The sequence below is a fragment of the Orcinus orca genome, chromosome 2 (assembly GCF_937001465.1).
Source record: "Orcinus orca chromosome 2, mOrcOrc1.1, whole genome shotgun sequence".
Taxonomy (NCBI): domain Eukaryota; kingdom Metazoa; phylum Chordata; class Mammalia; order Artiodactyla; family Delphinidae; genus Orcinus; species Orcinus orca.
Window position 1 is genome coordinate 93,340,549 of NC_064560.1, and position 17,063 is coordinate 93,357,611.

The window sequence follows — 17,063 nt, forward strand, 5'->3', positions numbered from 1 at the left end:
CAGTTTATTACTTACATGTATAACAAAAGGAAGAATGCATCAAGGTGCCAGTGGTCCTTGTCCCATGTATGAAAAAGGACACTACTGAAGCAAAAGAAGGGGCCAGGTGACTGCAATGTACGTTCTGGGATAACTGGCTTCTGAGGAGCCAGTTCTAGGCTGCAGCCAGTTCTAGGTTTTTATATTCTCAGCTCTATTCTGACGGGGGAGGGTTCTGAGAGAACACTCCTGGCTGTCACAGGGGAGAACCCCAGGGGAGATTGCCTCAAGGTCTTCATAAGACGGTTCCTTTCCAGTTCTGGAAAGATCACAAAGCCTTCTGCTACAACTCAGATAACCATTGGTTCCAGCCTTTGCCTAGGAGGCCTATGTGGATACATGCAAGGTGGCCAGGGTGTGTGATGGAGATGTTCCCCCCCACAGATTTCTCAGGGTTAGAGGCTTTTTAACTCTGCCACAGAAAGAGAAAATAACACTGAAAACAAAGAAATCTGAATTCAAATCTAGTTCAGTCTGTCATTAGACATATGATTTCAGCACATCCTTTACCTCTCTGGAGCTTGTTTTTTTCTTTTTTTTTTTTTTTCTTTGGTGTTTTGTTTTCCCCTGAGGTTTGCTGTTAACCTCTCTCTTTTTTTTAATTTTTATTTTTTATTGCAGTATAGTTGATTAACAATGTTGTGTTCATTTCAGGTGTACAGCAAAGTGATTCAGTTATACATATACATGTTTCGATTCTTTTTCAAATTCTTTTCCCATTTAGGTTATTACAGAATATTGAGCAGAGTTCCCTGTGTTATACAGTAGGTCCTTGTCAATTATCTATTGGAGCTTGTTTTTTGAAATCCATAAAATTATATTTTTTCTTTGTTTTTGGGGAGGTCTTTTTCCTCTTATTTAAATATAAACTGCACAAAGTCAGGGATTTTGCCTACTTTATTCACTGTTGTAGCACCAGTGCTTGGAACAGTGACAGGCACATGGCAGAGATTCAGTAAACATTTGGATGAATGAAATGAGGTGCAAGATGTTTCATTGTATTTTGTTAGCATGTGCATCTGCATTCAAAGCCTTAAAACCTACTTTCGGGTGTTATTTTTTGTTTGGGGGTTTGTTTGGTATTTTTGCACAAAAGTCATAGAGGAATCCCAGTGAAAACATGACTGTACTTTTAGAGGAACTCAACTCAAAAAAAAAAGCCTGAGCAAAGACTCATTTAACCTCAGAGTGAATAATTGCATACTGAGGAGTAGAACATGGCACCCAGATGGATCTTTTATTACAATAAAGCCTAATTACACACACCTCTGATAAATGGGTCCTTGTAATAATATAAAATAGGGAAGGCCCAGCTTGTCCACTGTTTTGTTCTACACCTTCCTCTTGCCCAGTCATCTCCCAAGGCTCCCCTTTTCTCTTTCTCTCAGCCAATGTATGGTGTAGAATAGGAAATACATTGCGGGTCAAGAGACCTGCCTCTGGTCCTGATAATAGCAAACCACTCACTTCCCTACCCTGGGCCCCAGTTCCTTCATCTTTAGGTGTTTGTATGACACACGTGGTTTTCCTTAAGTGCAATTAAGTGACGTTATTACATCTCTTTCACAGATAAAGAAACCATGGCTCAAAGAGACTGACCTGCTGAAGGTCATTAATTAGTACTAGAGCCAAGCTTTCTGACTCCAAGTTCAGGTTTCTTTCCACCATAACAATGAGACACCCAGAAAATCCCCAAGGTCCTGGTCCTTCCCTCTCCATGTCATCTCCATGAAGGGGCAGGGATTTTTCCCTGGCTTGCTCCGTGTTCTAATCTCAGTGTCTACAGCTCTGCCTGGCACATAGGAGGCACTCAATATATATTTGTCGAAGGAAAAAAATAGATGACTACGGACATGCCACAGTTCGTCCTGTGATTTCCAGCAAGTTACTGCCCCTTTCTGGATTTCTTCTCTGTCCCCCACCCCCGCCGTTTCCTTCCCGCGCCTCGTTCGCTCCTCCGGCCACTAGACGGCACTGTCGTAAGGGAACCCCGCCGAGCAGAGAGCTGCGCTCTTCTTGGGTCCGTTGCGCCTCCCCCCGTTGAAGGGCAGCGCGCAAGAAACCGGAAGTGCTGGAGCCGCCGCCGCCGCCGCCGCCTTTAAGTGCCGCGTTCACCGCTTCGGTTACCGCCGGCGCCGTAGCCAAGGAGGCCGCTGCCCCCTGGTCGGGAGTGGAGGCCGCGCGGCATGAAGCGGCGCAGGCCCGGTCCTTAGCGCGCGTCAGGACGGTCCGGGCGGGGCCGGGGGGGGAAGGTGCAGTATCCGCCCCCTCTCCTTCCCCTTCGCCCGCGAGGCCTGCGCCTCAGCCCACTCGGGCCTCTCCGCCTCACGGAGGAACCGCCCGGCGCATTCTCCCGGTTAGCCCGCTCTGCGGTTTACCCGGCGCGCCGCCCTGCGCGGGCCACAGCCGGTGGCGGGACCCCACTTGCCGGAAGAGGAAGCCCAGGCACTCAGATTCCGAGTCAGCCAACGTTCACTGGGCGCCGCCTGAGCGCTGGGTGCTGGCCTCTGGACTTCCACGTCCGTTATCTTAATTGAGCCTTGCTGGGGTTGGGAGCCGCGTATTGTCCGGGCTTACAGATGAGAAACGGAAGCCCACAGAGGCGAAGGGATTTGTCTAAAGTCCGACTGTGGCAGATCGGATTCGGACTGAGATTTTCTGGTTTCCCAGCTCGTGTTTTCTACTGCCCCACTTTAGGTCGATTCCCTCCTTGTTTACTGGCCTCTTCTCATTCTATTTCACCTACCTGGCACAGGATAGGTGCTTTTCTTTCCTTTTTTTTTTTTTTTTCCCCAAACCTCTCCCCTCACACACTTTTCTTCTAAGCCTTGGCATCCCCCCAGTCCCCCTTCTTAATATTCGCTGCTACACCTCTCCTCTTCTTCCGCATTCTAGCTTTCAAGATTGTTGCCCACTTTGTGATAATGAACCTCTCAACTAGCTGACGAGTGAAATAGCTAGGTTTCAACGAGGCTTGGGGTGTTTAAGTGGACAGACTGGCGCCTGGATTAAAAATTAAGGAATGACATTTGAGTGGGTCCAAATTCAAAAGTCCTGAGGGTATTTTCTAAGCTTACATGCTCTTCTCTGAATGAGGGGCTTAGTGAATGGGGAGGTGTCTTGACATCGTAGTCCGTTGTTGCTGTGTTAGCACAACTTTTTTCCCTCCATTTGCCACTGAGCCACATCTCTCTCCATCACCTATCTGGGCTCTAAGAGCCCAGAATTAAAACCGATAACAGTGACAGGTATAATCACAGACCCTGCTTTTCTTCTTTTACTAAGCCAGAATTTCAACAAACTTAACACTTCCGTTTCTAGAGAAGTTACCTAGTTCAGTTATTTTCAGAGTATATGTGGAAAGGAAATAAGCAAAAATGGAATGCACTGAAAATGGGTAGTACATTCTTTATCTTGTGAAAATCTTGATGTTAACTGGAAGTTAGTTCTCTCCGCAAAAATGACCCTGTAGTTCTTACTGGTTATTCTGTTGAGTCTATTCTGTCTCCAGTCAGCTGAACATGTATTCTGTAAAATAATACAAATTGGTTATTATGTAAAAGGCAGAAGAACAGGACCAGGCACATAGAAATAAATTTTATTATTAATCATCTGTCATTTTTGAAGATTTGCAGCAGCCACTGAGTAACCTCACATCTGTATGCCTTTTATACTTTTAAATGTTCTTCCATAATTTACCTTTTAATGTGTATCCGGATGTCAGGATTTACACTACCGTTTGGATATTCTTTGGAGTAAATTGGGCTATACATTTCTGAAATAAAATCAGTTTATAATTTTCATAATTAAAGTGCAGATACAAAGTAATTCAGGCATTGTATGTTATATCAAAAAGAATATGCATCAGTTTCAAGTACTATTTGAGACTTTAGGCTTAATCTTTTTGGGCACATATGATCCATTTTAATAATGATCAACAGCTTTATATCTTATTTCATTATCCTGGTGAGCAGGATTGGATGGTGAGAAAAGGAAAGACTCCTGTGAGAAGAGAGCAGGATGAGCAGAGGGATCTATGCTTGAAGTTGAGTCACTTCAAAAAGATCTCTTTGAATGTGGAAGAGATCTGAACAGATGAAAATACAATCAGGTAGGCACCAGGGAAGGGCCTTAAGTGAAGAGGTAGGTGGGGCAGTGAAATATATGCACTGTGCTAAGAACATGTACTGACCTATTTTCTAATTTTTGCAATTAGAAAACTCGGGTCACATTTTGAGAATGTATGTAAGGTGTTACGGAAATCTGGAAATTAAATCAGTTAGTTACACGTTTGTGTAAATTACTAAAATTATGTAATATCAGGTCTAGCCTAGGAAATGCAGGATATACATTGACCATAAAATACAGAATAGTGTCATTTGAACTGTAAAGTGTGTGTGTGTGTGTGTGTGTGTGTATGTGTGTGTATGTGTGTAGAGAGAGTCAGAAATATTGAGTCCAGGGACCTAGTACAATTTAGGAATACCAGATAGTTTTGCTTAAGTGCAAGGTAATGGCAACTTTTATGTAAGAGACATGTCAAAATAATGACTCAAGAAGCTGGGCAGTAAGCTTGGGAAGTCTGTCTGAGCTTCCCTGTTCCATCCCCAAGCTCTATTGTTTCAAGTAGTGGTTTGGAGATGAAGTTTCAAGTTTAACGCAAGGGGAGTTGAGAAGAATGAGCCCAGTTTGTATATCTCCTTGTCTCACCTGTCCCTTACTCTGTTAGGAATCAAACTAGATCCATTGACACATTTGATAGAAAACAGACCCCCACCAGCTTTTAGATGGGCAAACAACCATTACTGTCATGTACTGCTACTTAATATCAATATGCTGAATACCATGTGAGCTAAATGACTTTTCCTCTGTTGAGCTGTTTGGATTTTAATCATTGGAGGTAAATGCCCAGTTGTAATAATATTACAAGTTGTATACTATAGAACTCTCCAGTAGATTTTCTGGCTGCTCTTGCTACTGTTATATTGAAAACGGTAGTGTATTTCACTGTAGCCTGAAAAAAAACACAATATCGTGGCCGTGGCCTCACAGTTCTGTTCCTTTCAAATGCCATACAGCACACCTGATGGACTAATTCACAACCCATACCTGCTAATGACTTTTTCTCTGTGGTTGGTAGTTTTTACCACGAACTCCTGTTAACCTGTGAAATTAAGGTTTAAAAAAGACATCATGTTAAATATACAGCCATGTATTGATTTTTGTTGTAGAAGTAGTTAATAATTACGTGAATTGGTTACAAAAATGCAATCTAGTTTATCTCCTAAGTCCACATGTTTCGGACATTTATTAGTTCAAAAAGAGCAGGTTGCCCCAGAATTTTTGTTTATGTTGCTCCTTTTTGGTAGCGTTATGAATAATGCATGTCAGAATATCATACAGTGGCTTATAATAACACTTCTTGTTATTTTCTCTGCACCTTTGCACCTGTTACATTTAAATATTGAAATAGATAAAGGAAAAAATTATCCTCTTCTGGATTTGTAAAATGAAAGAAACATCATTAGTAGATAAAATCTTAATACTGTTTTTGGGTTGAAGTGGTAAATTGGGTTTGAACTTTTATCAAAATATTGATATTACAAACATTAAATGTTTTGTGCATAAACTACAACTAAAGCCACTTTTTTCTCATTTAATCATAGAAGTTTTATAATCTGTAGTAATAGTCACATAAATTCCTTATAGTATAGAGTTACATAGGGGATCATCAGATAGTGATGTCTAGGCAAGAGCAAAAGACAAAGAAAAAATGTACCAGCCAGTTAGGTCTTTTGTTGTTTGGAGTCTCATTTAAAAGGAAACAGTATTTATATTATCTTGGGTAAGCTCCCTAGAAAGGTTATTAGAAGTACATTGTTTGCCACAATTTTATAACTGTTCTAATAGGTCGTGATTATTTCTGTTCTCTGAAGAAGTCCACATTTATCAAATGAGTTACTTTTTTTAAGTGCAAAAACACTTAACTCCCTTGGCACATTTAGCTTCACTATTGACATGCTCTTTGAAGGAACATAGCAGCCAACTGGCATATGGCCCGTTTCCTTCCAATGTGGGAAAGAAAAAGGAATTTTGGCAAGAGATACTTAAGGAGAGCCTTTTATAAAAGTTCCCCAAGAGATTTATAGTCAACTGTGAAATAGACATGACCTCAATTTTTTTTTAATCTCATTTTTAAAGAAAAGGGGGAGCTATTGCTTTTCTTATGAAGTTTAATTGCAACTGTACTGAAAAGCATTTTTTCCCCTTTTTGGGGGTGTTGGGGGGCCCTATCAGACTGTCATTCTGATTAATATAAGAGAAGGCAGACCTGTGAACTTCATGTGCCTTATTTTTCTAGGAAAATGCAACATGGCAGCAGCGATGGAAACAGAACAGCTTGGTGTTGAGATCTTTGAAACTGCAGAGTGTGAGGAGAATATTGAATCACAGGATCGGCCTAAATTGGAGCCGTTTTATGTTGAACGATACTCCTGGAGTCAGCTTAAAAAGCTGCTTGCTGATACCAGAAAATATCATGGCTACATGATGGCTAAGGCACCACATGATTTTATGTTTGTGAAGAGGAATGATCCAGATGGGCCTCATTCGGACAGGATCTATTACCTTGGTGAGTATGAAGTCATAGTTTCTGAAAGGAAATGCTTTCTTAATTCAAACAGGCTAGATGCAATTGGTACTCAAATTTTGGTGAATAAATAAGTGAATGAATCAGTGATGGTTCCACCAAAGGAAAAAAAAAATAATTAAAAGAACTTCAGTTTTGGTGCTGTTTTCATTTTGTTTTGTCCCATTAACTTGATTTTTATTTGCACATAACAGATCATGAATTGATCATGATCTTACTTTCAAAGTAAAGATGCTAGATATTACTTCTTCCTAAAGCTAGTTCAAAATGCCTTTCCTTAGGAATGGTCAGATTAGGAACACAAATAATAAAAACAGTAGTTCCCACTCTCAACAGCTACTGCTTTCGTTTTTTTAAACCAAGGCTGGTTTTGGTCTCTTCTTCCTGAGCCCATTCACTCCAGGTTTAAGGTCTGTCTTCATTAAATGCACGATACCACTGATGGACATTTTTGTTTTTTTGTTTATGCACCTTAAATGCTTTACTAAGATGTTGTAGTAAAAGGAATAGGTAGTAAATTCTGAGCAACTATCATGCTTAGGCACAGCTTAGTATTGACTAACCTAGCACATATATAGACACAGGGCAGTGGATAAAGAGCTAGTCTTGGAATCAGAAGCCTAAGCTCTGGTATCCGCTCTTTGCTGACTTGTTTACCCTGTGGGTCTCAATTTCCTCATCTATCAAATGAGGGTTAATGTCTATCTCATGGGATTGTCTTAAGTATTAAACATTTTACATGAAAACATTTCCAACTTAAACCAATATTAAGAAACACAATACTGTTCTTGTACAGCCAAACCAAGTTTTATTGTACTATGGCTAGTTTGAGGAAGGAAACTAAAAAGGGAAAGAAAAAAAATTTGTAGACCCCATTCCCATCCCCCAAGCAGCTGTCTTCATTACAGTATTATTATTATTTTTTTTACAGTATTATTTTTTAGGATTGGAAATAATAGTTGTAAATTATAGTATGCTGCCTAGCATTCACCAGCTGGTAATTATTATTTGTATTAGCTTAAGTCCCAAAGGCCTATTCATTAATTGTCACTCATTGAACACATTTATTGAGAGATGATGCTAAAATATTTAGATAAGTCATCTAAGTAGGAAATATATATATATATCTTTCTCAAGAAACTTATGCTATGGTTTTTTTCGGAGGCAGAAAGTCAGACTTTCCTCAGATTGGAGAAGCAATATAAGAAAAGCCCATCCATACTTGCTAAATCAGGCAGCTTGGTTGGAAGAGAATTTGGGCACAATTAGGGGAGGAACCCTTATATTTAGTATAATAGTTAAAAATTATAGCCATACCATCCATAATTCTTAACTATAAACAAATGTCTCACAAAAATGTTTATGAATTAACCATTAAAACTGCTTAAAGAAAGGGATTTCACTCCCAGTACAATAGTTGAAATGGACTCACAAGCCCATAAATTTTGGAGTTTCCTTCCTGTAGTCACGCTATTTTATTTTCCTAACCCAGAGCCTGAAGGCAATGAATGGTTGTTAGAATAAGGAAGAAAGGATGTGAGAGATGGGAACACTGGAGGAACTGAGGCCTGAGTTGAGTCCCACAGCTAGGGGTTGGGTGGGAAAGGAAGGGCTGAATAGCCAGAGATGTGTTTGAGGGCCAACCTGCTAATGTGCCTTTGTTTATTAAGTTTTTAAAAATAGGTTTTCTCCCCTCCTCCAAAGCTGTTTGACAATTTTTTTTTTAAAGAGATATTCTCTGCATGAGTCCACATTAGTAATTGCAGATTCATTTTTTTTTAAGCAACTCCAGAGTATTCCATTATATAATTGTGCCATCTTTTACTTAACCAGGCCTCTAATAATGGGCATTTAGGTTTTTCTATTTTGGTATTAACAAAAAATGAGGGAGCAGATATCACTGTATTAGATCATTTTTGTACATATGTGAATTTACTTAATAGGACTAATTCCAAAGAGTGGAATTATTGGGACAAAAGGTGTACAGATTCTGAATTTGTATTGATATTACCAAATTGCCCCTCCATTGAGGTTATAGAGTTTACATCCCTGCCAGCATTGTCTCAGAGTATTTCTCTACACCTGTACCAATAGTGAGTAATAAAACTTCTTTTTATCTTTCCCAGTCTGATTGGTGAACAGCAGTTCCTCACTGTAATTTTTTAAATTATTATTGTTTTTTTAATTGACATATAACATTATATTAGTTTCATGTGTACAACATAATGATCCGATATTTATATACATAGTGAAATGATCACTACAGTAAGTCTAGTTAACATCTGTCACCATACATAGTTATAGTTAATAAAAAATTTTCTTGTGATGAGAACGTTTAAGATTTATTCTCTTAGCAACTTTCAAATATGCAATATAGTATTGCTGTACATTATATCCCCATATTTCATTGTAGTTTTAATTTTCTTATGAGTGAGGTTGAGCATCCTTTCCCATATTTACAAGGCGTTTGTATTTCTTTTTCTGTGACTGATCTGTTTGTAATCATTGTCTATTTTTTATTGGGTTGTGGGTGCTTTTCTTATTGACATAAAGCACTTTTTTGTACAAGAAGGGAATTAACCCATTGTAGTATTTTTCCCTGAGATTTAATGTCTTTTGCCTTTAGTGCCTTTTGCCCTTCTGTAGAAATCTGTGATTTTTTTTTTTTGGTAGTTAAATTTTTACTTTTTATGTAGTTTTGCATCACATCTAGAAAGGCTTTCTCAGCTCCAAATTATATTTTTTGAAATCTTTATTTACTTTGGACTTCGTTTTGTTCCATTGATCTGTCTGTCAAATCAAGTGCCAATGTTATGCTGCTGTTACTATTATTATTTTTATCATAACTTTAGATGTTTTACTATTTTATAGTACTAGTCACCCTTCATCACTCTTTTTCATACTTTTCTTGATTATTTTTGTTTGCTTGTTTTTCTGTGAGAACTTAAAATTAGATTAGAGCTCCTTTCTCCCAATCCTATTTATACTGTTTTAGGATTACATTATATTTATAGATGAAGTTAGGAAAATTGACAATCTTTATAAAATACTGAGCTTTTCAAGAAAGTTGTATGCCATTTCATTTGCTCAAGTCTTTTATATCCATCTGCATATTAATATTTTTCCATGTAAATCTGTTTCAGAAATTTTAATATACTTTGGACACCAATAAATAGCAGTGTGTCAACAGGAAAGAAACAATGGGAAAAGGTCATTTTGTGTTTAACCAGAACTGGTGTGTGTGTGTGTACATAGAATGCGTTGGAAATTTTTATTGGTCAAGGTTGAAGCCAAGGAAGGCATTATGGAACAAGGAGCAGTTTTAAGAGGAGCATTTGAAGTGATTGTGGATGGCTCTCATTTGAGGGTAGATGAGAACCAGCTTTTTCATATTTGCAGGTTGAAAGCTCTTAGAAGGAAAAGGCTTAAGGAGGATATGATCATATTTTGTAAGATTATGAATGGTATGGATAAGTGACTACAGTCTTAAGAATTATGTAACAAAGTAACTCTGGAATGTACAAAATAGATCTAAGGCAAAACTAAGTGCTGAAGTAAATATCAGCTGATACCTGACTTTTTACTCCAAAAGGCAACAAACTAAGAAAGGTTTAAGAAAAGTTTAGGATTATAAAAGGATAAAGGAATCTGTGGGTATTTGGAGAGTCATCCCCCACCTTTGCGAGGGTTAGCATGGAAGTTACCATGCCCTTCCACAGACTGCCTTCTCTGCCATTATCAGAAACACAAGGCTGAGGATTTGTTCCACTAGAGAGAGTTTTTGTTCTTCCTGTGTGATTTATTTTCTCTTTCCTTCACTCTCCCCTAGCTTTTTTGGAAGTGATACCTTTCTAGCACCTTTTAGAGTAGAAGGACTTTGTTTTACTTTGAGTTTTCTTTGGTTCACCTCTTCATAACCATGTTGTATTTCTATTACTTCTCTTTGGTATGTAGTTTATTCTACACTGCTGTGATCTTCCCATTCAGTTATTGTATGATTTCACAGAATAGACCTATCTTCTACTTAGTGTAGACCTCTTTCTTTCACAATGCTCGAATAAAGGATAAAGAGACTTTTAACAAATCAGATATCAGATTCTGTGTTGTTTTAATATGAATGCACTTTCATTTGAAACTTATTAGTGATTATAGTGGTAGAACATTTATAGTGAAGAAAAACCCAAATTGTTAGACCTATGTATATTTCTAAGTAAATACTTTAAATGATTCATAAAAAGAAGAAGCTTGGTAGTCTGAAGTTGTCACAAAGTACCCCCATTTGGAATCTAATGAGTCTATTGCCAACTTGTAAGACACTAACAATTAAAAAAAAAAAAAAAACTAAAAGTGACACTTATCCTTACATCATCTTACACACTTTAATGTTTATTTTGAGAGGGACTAAAATTTGAATATCAAAAGGAAACCTGAGGATTTTTCTGGGAGCCTGGGTTTTACTGAAGAAAATTACTGTGGCATATGGCATGTGCATCTCCTACTTGTTAACATTCATTATAGGTCCCATAGAGTACAAAATTTTGCAGTATATAGGAGGCATTATATACTTACTGCTATAATTGTGGTAGATTGCTATTTTTTAAAATAACAAAAAATGATTGTTTCCTTTTATAGCTATGTCTGGTGAGAACAGAGAAAATACACTGTTTTATTCTGAAATTCCCAAAACCATCAACAGAGCAGCAGTCTTAATGCTCTCTTGGAAGCCTCTTTTGGATCTTTTTCAGGTAGGGTTAAACATTGTTATTCCTATGATTTTGTGTATGTTTTTAGATATTACATTTGTTTAGGGACAGAAATTCAATTGGGGTTTTATATTTGAAGTAGATATGAATCAAAAGGAATTAAAACATTTTTATGTTTTTGCATGTATGACCATGAAATTTCATTAAATTCTCAATATCTGAAACTAGGGATAGTAGATATTACAATTCAGATTTTTTTTTTTTTTTTTTGGCCGCCCAGTACGGCGCAGCATGTGGGATCTTAGTTCCCCGACCAGGAATCAACCTGTGTCCCCTGCAGTGGAAGGGTGGAGTCTTAACCAATGGTCCCTGGACCGCCAGGGAAGTCCCCAGATTGTTTTTTGGCTACCTTTCTCCCTGTTTAACTTTCTTTCTCTTCTACAAACTTGCTAGTTATGTAATTCTCACATTTTGGTGGAAGAGTTATTCACATAAAAGAAGTAATGTATATTTCCAGAAAGCTTTTTATTCAAATCTTTAAATTGAATTTTTAGTTCTAATATTTAGTAACAGTACTAATGTAAGGGTTAAATAAAGGTACTAAGTTCAGTTTTTTTTTTCTAAATAGCATAATTCAATTTATGTAAAATCAAAGGTTAGGTTTTTTTTTTTTTCTTCAATATTTTGTCTTTAGACAATATGTAAATGGTTCAAAACATCCCAAGAACAAGATGATAGTTTGGGTGTGATTGTTTGCCTTTTTAGTTCTCATTTATTATTTTTACATTGAGTATTGAATAGAATATTTGGAGTAGGAACTAAAATGTGATATTTCTCTTAGGAAGTAAAAAAAAACAAAACAAAACCTTCCATGACAATTAATCATTTTGACGGCAACTATTTATCAGGGATGTTGTTTCTTACATTGGTTTGTGACTTTCCTTTAAAACAAAAAAATTCCTTATTCTAAGAACAGTGTGTTGAACTGAAACAATGGTAGTTTTCTCATGGAAAAGGTTGCAAATTAGTGAGTCAGAGTTGTTTTTTTTTTAAGCTTTATTATGGAAAATTTCAAACCATACAAAAGTAGAATCCTATGCAAACTAGTTTTAACAATTTTCAAATCTTTGCCATCAGTGTTTCACTGTAGCCTTACCAGTCCTCCCTCACAATCCCTATCCCCACTTCTCAGATTATCATTATTTTTTTTTTAGAGAGTTGGCATTCTTATTTATTTATTTATTTGGTTGCACCAGGTCTTAGTTGCAGCTCGCCAGCTCCTTAGTTGCAGCACATGGACTCCTTAGTTGCAGCAGGTGGCCTCCTTAGTTGTGGCTCCAGCACTCCTCAATTGCGGCTTGCCGGCTCCTTAGTTGTGGCATGCGAACTCTTAGTTGCGGCATGCATGTGAGATCTAGTTCCCTGACCAGGGATTGAACCTGGGCCCCCTGCATTAGGAGTGCAGAGTCTTATCCACTGCACCACCGGGGAAGTCCCACATCTCGGATTATTTTTAAAGAGTTCCCAAATAGGTCATTTCACTCCTAAATAAGTCAGTATATATCTCTAAAGAATATAGATTCTTTTTAGATATCATCACATCTTAAAAAATCATTGATCATTTCTTCATATAAAATATTCAAATTTCCCTGATTTTTAAATTTCTCTTTTTTTACACTTGATTTGTTAAATCAGAATCTAAGTAAGGTTCACATATTACAATTGATTGATAGGTTTCTTAAGTTTCTCTTACTTTTAATATATTGCTTTCCTTTCCATCCATTTTTTCCCCACTGCAGTTTATCTATTGAAGAAAGAGGGTCTGTTTTGCTGATTGTATTCCTGTGGTGTTATTTGATATGTTCTTCAGTCTCCTGTATTCTCTGTAAATATAAATAGGTAGTCAGATCTCGAAGCTTCATCAGACCCAGGTTTCCTCTTTTTTTCTCCCCCAATAATACTTTACAGATCAAAAGAATTGAAAGCAGGGCCTTGAACAAATAATTCTATACTCATATCCATAGCAGCACTATTCACAATAGGCAAAAGGAGGAAGTAACCCAAGTGTCCATGGACAGATGAATAAACAAAATGTGTCATATGTTGGGTTGGCCAAAAAGTTCGTTCAGGTTTTTCCAGAACATCTTTTTTTAAATATATTTATTTATTTATTATTAATTTATTTTTGGCTGTGTTGGGTCTTCGTTGCTGCACGCAGGCTTTGTCTAGTTGCAGTGAGTGGGGGCTACTCTTCGTTGCAGTGCGTGGGCTTCTCATTGCGCTGGCTTCTCTTGTTGCAGAGCATGGGCTCTAGGCGTGTGGGCTTCAGGAGTTGTGGCACGTGGGCTCAGTAGTTGTGGCTTGTGAGCTCTAGAGCGCAGGCTTGGTAGTTGTGGCTCATGGGCTTAGTTGCTCCACGGCATGTGGGATCTTCCCGGACCAGGGCTCAAACCCATGTCCCCTGCAGTGGCAGGCGGATGCTTAACCACTGTGCCACCAGGGAGTTCCCTCCAAAACATCTTATGGAAAAATCTGAACTAACTTTTTGGCCAACCCAATACATGTGATGGAATATTATACGGCCTTAAAAAAGAAGGAAATTGTGACACATGCTGCAACATTGATGAACTATGAAGATATCATGATAAGTAAAATAAGCCAGTCACAAAAGACAAATACTGTCTGATTCCACTTACATGGGGTGCCTAAAGTAGTCAAATAGACTCCTAGAATGGTAGTTGACAGAGGCTAGGGGAAGGAAAAATGAGGAGTTGCTGTTTAATTAGTTTAATGGGTATAGGGTTTCAGTTTTGCAAAATGGCAGAGTTCTGGAGATGGGTTGCACAGCAATGTGAGTATAGTTAACAGTAGTGAATGGTACACTTAAAATTGTTAAGATAGTAAGTTTTATGTTATATATTTTACCACAATTAACAAAATAATATTTCATAGACAACGTTGTATGCCTCCATCAAAAGTCGTATAGAGCCTTATTTATCTTCTTGCATTGATAACACCCTTTGATCATTACCTAGATCCATTATAAAACAGTGAAATTTTATCATTCCTTCTTCATTTATTAACTGAAAAACTTCTATAAAGAGAAAACTGCTATTCAACAACTATTCAGTTATTCTGAGTTCTAGTTCACAATAGAAAGGCAGGATGTTTCTTGTCCTTTATTTCCCATTTTTCAAATAATCTGTGTTCTACAGTCTTATATATGTGATCAGTTAGGGGTTTTGGAGGAGTTTTTGTATCTTTATAAACTTACAGTGTAAGCCTGTTTGGTATCTTTTGATCCATTGACAGTTATTATTCTTATTGTACAAATGTCTTATTTTTGGCTGTTGGAATCCCTTTCAACTTGACATGTCAAATCCTTTTGACGTGACCCTGGTAATAGATGATAGCGCTGTTGCTTTCTGCTGTGAAGATGTGTTATGATCATCTTTCACATTGCTTATCCCATGCTTAGAATCAGCCATTTCTCTCTAGTTCCTTTAGGGGAAAGTGGTGTTAAGAGACCATGATCTGGGTACTAGAGATGCTTATTATTATTGGGTTGTTAATTGTTTCTAGGTCTTTTTATTGGGCAAACTAGGGAATACATACATTGTGTGTGTGTGTGTGTGTGTGTGTGTGTGTGTGTGTGTGTTTGAAATGTACAGATCACCATGAAGTCATATCAATTCAGATAAGATATAAGGTCAGACTGATATATCCAGTTAAGATATTGCACTACAGGATTTTTCTTTAACCTCATTTATCCTACGTATGAATTTTCTTTCTCTGGTGCCAAAAGTTCTGTTTTAAACAACAGTATGATTACTCATTTGCTTTACTCCATACTACACACAAAACAGTTTTAAAATAACAAATGAATCAGTGCTGATTACTTAACAGTAACTTGGAATTTGTCTTCTCTGTGTGGTCATGCTATCAGTTCTATACAGTTAGATTCATTTGCTTCATTTTGTTTTCAAGTGTTAGGAATTCCTTTGTTTTTAATTTAATTTTTGTAGAAAATAGTTATATGGTTCCAAAGTCAGATCTACAAAACCAGAAGTATTCAGAGAAGCTCCTCATCTCCTCTACCCTATTTCTCCCCTTCTCCTTCTAGATAATCTTTGTGTTTTTAAATGGCTTATCCTTCTTTTTTTAAAAATATAAGCGACTACATAGATATTCCTATCCCCCATTAGATAAATAGTAACATACAGTATACATTTTCTCCACCTTGCAATTTTCAAATAACAATGTATCCTTCAAATCACTCCGTAAGAATATATAGTGAGTCCTCCATATCCACAGGTTCAGCATCCTTGGATGCAGAACTAAGCTGCATCCTTGGATGCAGCTGTACTAAGCCATTTTATAGTCTGAGGGACTTGAGCATCCACAGATTTTGGTATCCATGGGGGTGGGGGGTGTCCTAGAACCAATCCCTCACAGATTCTGAGGGACAACTGTATACATAATCTTTATTTCTTTTTACATCTGTGTTGTGTTGTACAGACAAATCATGTTCAACCAGTTCCCTCTTGATAGACATTTTAGTTATTTTCAATCTTTGTATTACAGATAGTAGTGCAGTAAAATGACTTGGGCTTTTTACATTTTTGCCAGTGTATCTGTAAGCTAGATTCTTAGAACTGAAGTCACTGGACCAAAATGTATATGGTTTTATAATTTTGCTAGATATTATCAAATTTTCTTCCATAGGAGCTGTGCCATTTTGAATTTCCATCAGTAAGGTATAAGTGTGCCTGTTTTCCCAGAGACTCTCCAACACAGTATGTGGTCAGACATTTGGATTTTTTTGCCAATCTGATAGATAGAAATGGTATACCAGTGTAGTTTAATTTGCTTTTCTTTTATAGGCAAAGTTAATCATCTTTTATCTCTAACCCATTTTTCTGTGGAGTGATTGGTCTTTTTCTTCATTTTTAGGAGGCTTTTATATACTGGAGATATTAATAACCCTTTGTCTGTGATATAGTTTCAGATATTTTCCTGAAGTTGTAATTTGTATTTTTACTTTATGGTGTGTGCGTGTGTGTGCGCACGCCATGTGGAAGATTTTTGTGTAATAAAATTTATCCATCTTTTTGGTATTGTTTCAAGAATTTGTGTCTTCTGTCATAGGACAGTTTTTCTACACCCAAGTTATAAAAGAATTTATCCATGTTTTCATCCAGTGCTTTATATGGTTTCTTACATGGTTTCATTTTTTAAGCTTTATTGAGGTATAATTGGCATATAAAAAGCTGCAGATATTAAAGTGTACAATTTGATAGATTTGGATGTACATATGATGTACCTGTGAAACCCTTACCTCAGTCATTACCCTCAAAAGTTTCCTTGTACTGGCTTGTATTCTCCCCTACCCACCCATTCAGGGGTACAGGCAACCAATGTACCAGTCTTGCACAGTCCTTCATAAGATTTATCCCTAAGTATTTCATATTTCTTTATTCTATTGTAAATGGCTTTGTTTTCTAATTTCAGTTTCTGGTTGATCATTGCTAGTATTTTTTTTTAACTTTCTAAGTGCTTTCTCACTTTTGTTTTTTTTAATTGTAGTTGATTTACAATGTTGTGTTAGTTTCTGGTGTACAGCAGTGATATATATATATATATATATATATATATATTCTTTTTAGATTCTT

At 37.2% G+C, this 17,063-nt stretch overlaps 1 protein-coding gene and 1 non-coding gene across 12 annotated transcripts in view; one reads left to right on the forward strand and one right to left on the reverse strand.

Moving 5' to 3' along the window:
• Positions 1 to 2,094: 2,094 nt before the first annotated feature.
• The window catches only part of DPP8 (dipeptidyl peptidase 8), a 54,888-nt gene continuing 39,919 nt past the window's right edge, over positions 2,095 to 17,063 (forward strand). For 4 of the 11 annotated variants that reach the window (XM_012535356.3, XM_033439871.2, XM_033439870.2 and 1 more), the window contains exons 1-3: positions 2,096 to 4,150; positions 6,401 to 6,670; positions 11,321 to 11,433. In XM_012535356.3, coding sequence (XP_012390810.2) covers positions 4,114 to 4,150; positions 6,401 to 6,670; positions 11,321 to 11,433 — 420 coding nt within the window. In that variant the 5' untranslated portion in view covers positions 2,096 to 4,113. Of the gene's footprint in view, positions 4,151 to 6,400; positions 6,671 to 11,320; positions 11,434 to 17,063 lie in introns of those variants that run through there. The other 7 variants (XR_004486706.2, XM_033439875.2, XM_004276197.4 and 4 more) reach the window with 6 other exon arrangements.
• On the reverse strand, positions 12,810 to 12,882 carry TRNAR-CCU (transfer RNA arginine (anticodon CCU)). Its single transcript has one exon. It is a non-coding gene; the product is annotated as a tRNA-Arg (tRNA).